At 49.0% G+C, this 6792-nt stretch overlaps 1 protein-coding gene across 1 annotated transcript; it reads right to left on the bottom strand.

The window, feature by feature from the left end:
- Positions 1-293: 293 nt before the first annotated feature.
- Positions 294-3348, bottom strand: POLR2G (polymerase (RNA) II (DNA directed) polypeptide G). The gene is made up of 8 exons (XM_008573500.1): positions 3264-3348; positions 3021-3130; positions 1908-2067; positions 1303-1353; positions 1135-1200; positions 957-1028; positions 732-765; positions 294-519 (listed from the first exon to the last, which is right to left on the bottom strand). Exons 1-8 carry the CDS (start codon positions 3273-3275, stop codon positions 506-508), a joined length of 519 nt encoding a protein of 172 aa, XP_008571722.1. The 5' UTR covers positions 3276-3348; the 3' UTR covers positions 294-505.
- Between the last annotated feature and the right edge of the window lie 3444 nt (positions 3349-6792).

Genomic DNA, 6792 nt, shown 5'->3' with positions numbered 1-6792 from the left:
CCCGCCCGAGGGTTCGGATCCCACATACAGACCGGTTCCCGCTCACTGGCTGAGTGAGGCACGGGAGCAACACCCAGGGTTGCAATCCCGTTGCCGGTCCCCGGTCCGGTACGGGGCCAACACTGAGGGTTGCGATCCGTTGCCGGACACGGAAAAAGACAAAAGACAAAAAAAAAAAAAAGGGTTAGTCAGATCCCCTGGGTGGCTGAGATTAGTTGAGGCATCGGCCCAAGAGAGAGAGGGGCCAGTGAACAACTGGCCCCACAGCCTTTAAAAAAGAAAGAAGATAACACTTCCATGAGAACCAAGGACATTTTATGGTTAAAACACATAGTCAAAAATGTGGGAGCAGCAGCTAAGCTGGAAGAAGCACCAGATGTCTTTGAGGGACAAGGAACCTTCTTTGCCTCCCCAACAGCAGCCAGACAAGGCCTCTTGGACAACATGGGAAGTGTGACACTCACACTTCCTTGATCAGGACCAAACGAAGTAGGAGCCCTCGTGCTCAGCTCACAAGCCCTGAAAGAACAAGAAAAGTACATCAGTTAGATGCAGAGCTTGCGAGCAGCCACAACCATGTACATCCCAAGGGCTCGTATTCTGGATCTTCTAAGCAGGCAGCATGAGGTTTTCTTACATCTCTAACTCAGACACTAAATCCTATATCCACTCTCCACCCCTATAAACCCCTACTCCAGGCAACAGCCCTGAACACATGACCAGGCACTCACCCAAGTAATCGTCCATCAGGGAGCCAATAGCAAACTGCAGGAGGGAAGGTAAAAAGGAAATGAAGCCAAGGCGAGCACAGAACCATCCTCTGCCCCCAGCCCCAGGCCTTCTGCCCACCCATCCCTCTTTCCTGGCAGAAGAGCACAGAACCCCCAGGACTGTGGGTGGTAAGAAATGCTCTCAGCTCCACCTGGTAGAGACTGGGCGGCAGGCAAGAGACTCACAATGTCATTCTTGTCCACACGGGTCCCCACAATCTTTAAGCGGATCTCATCATCCTGCTGAATCACAATGTCCTGAGTAGAGGAGGAAACAGTGTACTCAGACATCCTCAGGCCAATACTCTCCCCCAGAGTGGCTTATTCTCTCCTCCCTCTCGCTGACTTCTTCCCACCCACTCACCTCATCCATTGTCTTATAACATGGTGGGTTGGAGTTAGGATCAAACTCCATCTCTGATGGGATGGACTGAAAGGGAAGTGACACTGGGTCAGCAATTTAAATGGATGCTTCAACAGATGGTCATGAATGGGTCTCTTCTTTAGCCCCACCCAGCGTGCCGAGACTTACATGTCGAGAGATGAAGCAAGACATGGGCCCAATTTCTGTGAAGAGTCCAACCTAGAAGGAAAATGAGTGCTCTCACTTTTTTTGTCCCCCGAGTCTTTGCAGCTTCTCATCTTAATCTGATTCCTAATAATACTATTCGTGTTTTGAAACCAGACTAAATTGTAGCATTTGTTTTCATTTCTCACTCTTTTTTTAACCTTTCATTTTAAATTAAGTAAACAGTGTAAAGGGCTTAAGCCTGGGACTTGTTAGTCCAAGATCTGAACACGTGCTGGCCACATGCCCTTGGCCAGTACACTTATCTTCTCTAAGCTTCAGCTTCCATAAAATGGGATAGAAGCACCTACCTTATAGAGTCACTGAGGCTTTGGACATTGCCTATAACTCCTCAGTCAATGCAGCTTCTATCGTTATGACTGTTAATATTGACTCACATGGCCCCTGAGTGAAGCAGGGCAAGATTACCACATCATTTGACAGGTGAGGAGACTGAACCACAAAGAAACTAAGTGACTTGGCTGAAGGAACAGTTAGCAAGTGGAGTAGGGACCCAAACCAGATTTTCTGAAGGACCACCTCACTGCCTCCCCTACGTATGGTCTCACCTTGTTGACCTGAGTGACAACAGCATCCACGACTTCCCCTTTAAAGGGCCGGAAAACAATGGCCTTGTACTTAACCGGATAAAGGACAAAGCCTCGGCCTGGCTGAATCACACCAGCACCAATGTTGTCAATAGTGGTGACAGCAATTACAAAGCCATACCTGTGAGGATAAGAGAAAGGCACTGTATGTGGAAGAGCTCCTAAAGCCATCTGCGACAAGAGCCGCTGAGCCTGGGGGTGTGGGGGAAAGCAAAAGGGGAAGTAGATGGCATCTCTGCCCCCAGAGAGTTCAGTGACCATTAGAAAGACAAAACACAAATCAGTATCTATAAGGCCAAACTCTGAATGTGTAATTTCACATTGTCCAAGAAGTCTCCAATCCTTGAGCCAACAGACTTCAATCTTTGGGATGCCTCAAAATCATCTGGGGGTGGGGAAGAAGCTTATTAAAATGCAGATTCTCAGGCCTGTCCCCAGAGAGTCTTGATTCTGTAGAGAGGAAGGAGGCTCAGGAACGCAGGTTCAAGAACTGCCGCAGGTTATTCTGTCTGATGCTGGAGGCCCAAGGACTCCACTGCCCCGGCTGAGCACCAGCTCGTTCACATCACTCTGCAAGAGGTTCCTCTATGCAGAGCCCAGAGATGAGCAAGTCTCAGCCCTATTCCTTCCTCCCCCAACTAACAATCTGCTTTTTCCGGTCATTCATTCACGAAACATATCAAGGCCCATGATGTGCCAGGCCAGGTCCCTGGACGTGGGGGACAGAGAAAACCAGCAGAATCACAGAGGGAAAGCAGACAAAAGGAAAAATGATTGGACTGAGCTCCGTGAGGACTGGCCTCATTCTACCTTGTTCACTGCATGTTCCTAGGGCCCAACACAGGGCCTGCCACACAGCAGGAGCTTTAAAAATGTTTGTGGAGTAAACGAATGACCAGTATCAGCTGAGAGAAGGAAGTCTTGTTATTCAGCTTTGCAGACGGCGCCGGGGGAACCCACAGCAGGAAGCAACTGGCCGCCTGGGGCGCCTGGGGGTTGGAAGGCTACCCAGAGTTGCAGGCAAAGGGCACCATGGAAGTATCAACCAGGCGGCGCGGTGGGCGCGGCACTCACTTCCCCGTGCAGGTCCCCTCTACCTCGGTGAAGAGCTTCTGCTTCACCGTGTTGAGCAAGTTGGGACCGAAGTAGCGCGGGTGCAGCAGGATCTCGTGCTCCAGGGAGATCTGCGGGGAAAGTGGGATGGAGAGCAGGCCGGGCGCCCCGAGCACAAGGGGCGAGAAGCGGACCCTGGCCCCGGCGCCCGGGCTCGCTCTTCCTCTCGACCCAGCCCTTGCAGCCGCCCCGCGCCCTGCTCACGTGATAAAACATCGTCCCCAAGAAGGGCAGACTCCAGCGACCGGAACCGTGCCAGCCTCGGCCCCTTCTGTTCCACCGGAAACACACGCAGGCACGCTAACCCCGCTTCCGGGCCTGCCGGGGCGGATCCCCGCCCCCTATGCGGATCTGATTGGGCCTTGCTCTCATGGGCGGGGATTCATTAAGCCCCGCCCCTCTCCACCTCCCACTGGAGGTCGAGCCGTCAACCCCCTTAAATTAACAGCCCAAGGGCCGGCGGTGGCTCACTGGTTGAGCGTGGTGCTGACAACACCAAGTCAAGGGTTAAGATCCCCTTACCGGTCATCTTAAAAAAAAAAAATTAACAGCCTATAATAGGTGCTCAGTAAATACTTTTTTTTTTTTTTTGGTGACTGGCTGGTTTGGGGAATCTGAACCTTGACTTTGGTGTTATTAGTACCACACTCTAACCAAGTAATGTAACCGGCCAGCCCCCAATAAGTACTTCTAAAGGGATTTAATTAGTGAAAGATGACTTAAGAAAAGCTCTGTAACAGAGTGCACTCAGGGAGCAAGTACATAAAGACTGTATGTATTTCACGTAGTACACACAGTATGCATAGTAATTAGCTGTTCTTATCTCTTCAATCCATACAGTAACCCCACTTTGAGGCAGGCTTTTTTGTTATTTCCATTTACAGATGAGGTTGCAGGCTCAGAGGGTTGAGGTCGTTCAGGATCACTCAAGGCCAGGATTCAAATTCCGGATGTCCAACTCCAAGACTCTTGAATATTCAGGCATTCCAGACATTCATGCACTCAATCCTTCAAAAAACGTTTATTGAGCACCCAGTCCATGTTGGAAGTTAGGGGAGGAAGTAGCGAAAATCAGAGCCCAGAGGGCACAGCACCCTCGCAGTATGTGTAATATTTACACCAAACAGACACAATAGATGTAAATGACCTCAGAAGCAATGACAATGGTATTATTGGGCACTAGGTGCACACACACACATACACACACAGGAGTCCTCCAGAACTTAGGAGCCCTTGTCTCACTTTTGTCCCTTAATTAAACTCACCTCAATTAACGAGGGTGAGTGTGTGATCTGTCTCTTGCTGAGTCCCTGACTCATAAAAGGGCCATGCAGAGAGAGGCAGAAACACCAGGAGACACAGACAGGAGAAAGGCTCAGCAAGAGCGACTGGTTCTAGAGCCACGGCAGTACATGTGACCTTGAGCAAACTCACCGTTGCCAAAGTAAATCTGTATGTTTTAAGTAAAAGAGCCTGGCCGGGCCGGCCCGGTGGCGCACTGGATAGTGCGCCGCTTGGGAAGCGCGGCGGTGCCGCCCGAGGGTTCGGATCCCACATACAGACCGGTTCCCGCTCACTGGCTGAGCGAGGCGCGGGAGCAGCACTGAGGGTTGCGATCCCGATGCCGGTCCCCGGTTCGGTGAGGGGGCAACACTGAGGGTTGCGATCCATTGCCGGACACGGAAAAAGACAAAAAGACAAAAAAAAAAAAGAGCCTGGCCTATCCTCCTGCAAGAACAGAGACCTCTTGCTTCCTCAGAGCCGTCACACTGGAGAAGGCACAGCGGTTCCCACTGACCTGCCCATCTCTTAGAATGGTTGAGGCCACCAAGTCAGCTGCTCGGACTCCATGGAGATCTCCTCCGCCCATACCCTGGCAAGAAACAGATGTGTGGGCCTCAACAGCCCTGACTCTCTCCTCTCCTCTTTTCCAGGCCAGCCTCCCCTCAAGGCTCTGTGAGCTGCTCAAGCAAACTAAACGAACCCAAGGAGGGGGTTGTGGCAATCCCAATTTATAGCGAGTCCATCAAAAGTCCAGTAAAAGAACCTGTAGCTTGCAATTGGCATCAAAAGTGGGAAGTGGGAGGCAGTCTTGTGGGACTGAGCCCTCAACCTGCAGGCTCTGACATTATCTCCAAGTAGATAGTGTTGGAGCTGAATTAGAGGACCCCTAGCTGGTGTCCACTATAGAACTGCTGGCTTGTTTGCCAGTGCAGAGAAAAACCCCACACATCTGGTTACAGAAGTTTGGTCTGCCTGTGTTAATCATTGTGCTGTGAGAACAGAAGAAAGACTGTGTTTTTTCAACACTCATTCAGTGCTGTAAATATTAAATACAGTAATTGTGTGTATTTCAGTTGCTCTGATACCTCATCAGCCTTGGTATTGTCAGCTGTTTTTTTGTTTGTTTTGGGTTTTTTTTAGCTTTCTGAAACTACGTAGTAGTATTTTATTGTGCTTTTAATTTTCATTTTTCTAATAACTAATAATGACTATCTTTTCATGTGCTTATTTGCCGAGAGCGATCTTTTAAAACCCAAATCAAATCATGTCACTCACCTACTTAGAACCCAATGGCTTGCCTGGGAACCAGAATAAATCATCACCCTGGCTTACCAGCCAGGAATCAGATCATTTTCTGCCCCTCTACTTCCTGCTGTCTTCACTCCAGCCACATTGGCCTCTTTTCTCACCTGGGGTCTGTGCACTTGCTATTTCTTCTACCTAAAATCCTCTCAAATCTGATCTTTACCTGGTGGGCTCCTTCTCATTCTTCAGGTATCAGCTCAATATCACCTCCTCGGAAAGGCCTTCAATGACCACCCTGGCTGAAGTATCCACACATCAGTCACTTCTATCCTGTATTGCCTTGTTTTATTTTTTCTGCATAGCATGTAGCTCTCTTTGGAATTACTGTATCAATTTACTTACATGTATATTACCTATTTCTTTTTTTTTTTTTTTTTTAAAGATGACCGGTAAGGGGATCTTAACCCTTGACTTGGTGTTGTCAGCACCACGCTCACCCAGTGAGCAACCGGCCATCCCTATATGGGATCCGAACCTGTGGCCTTGGTGTTATCAGCACCACACTCTCCCGAGTGAGCCACGGGCCGGCCCTATATTACCTATTTCTCCTCAAGGAGGTTAGGTATTCCTGTCTGTTTGTTCTTCTATATCCCCAATGCCCAGGACAGTGCCTGACAAACAATAGGTGTTTGGTATCTACTTGCATGAGTGAATAAATCTTTAGTACCTAACATATTGCTCGGCAAATAATGGAGTTTAATGAATATGGGTTGATTGAACCTCATTCTCATAATGAACCTTCAAGCTCCCCAGGCCATGTATTAGCCCTGATAAACTCTCCCCAAGCCCTGATCTCTTTGCTTCTAGAGTTGTAGGATCAGAGACAAGCTAGAATAAAGAGAGAAAATAGCAATGGAGAGCAATCAACTGCACTGAGATTTAAAATGCAAAGAAAATTTATTGGAGGATTGTTTCAGTTATCTTCTGCTGCATAACAAACTACCCCAAAACATAGTGGCTTAAAACAAGCCCAATAAAGGCCAGCCCGTGGCTCCCTTGGGAGAGTGTGGTGCTGATAACACCAAGGCCAAAGGTTCGGATCCCATATAGGGATGGCCGGTTGCTCACTGGGTGAGCGTGGTGCTGACAACACCAAGTCAAGGGTTAAGATCCCCTTACCGGTCATCTTTAAAAAAAAAAAAAA

This window comes from Galeopterus variegatus, unplaced genomic scaffold, assembly GCF_000696425.1.
Source record: "Galeopterus variegatus unplaced genomic scaffold, G_variegatus-3.0.2 Scaffold926, whole genome shotgun sequence".
NCBI classification, from domain to species: Eukaryota; Metazoa; Chordata; class Mammalia; order Dermoptera; family Cynocephalidae; genus Galeopterus; species Galeopterus variegatus.
This window is presented reverse-complemented; position numbering and strand designations above follow the sequence as displayed.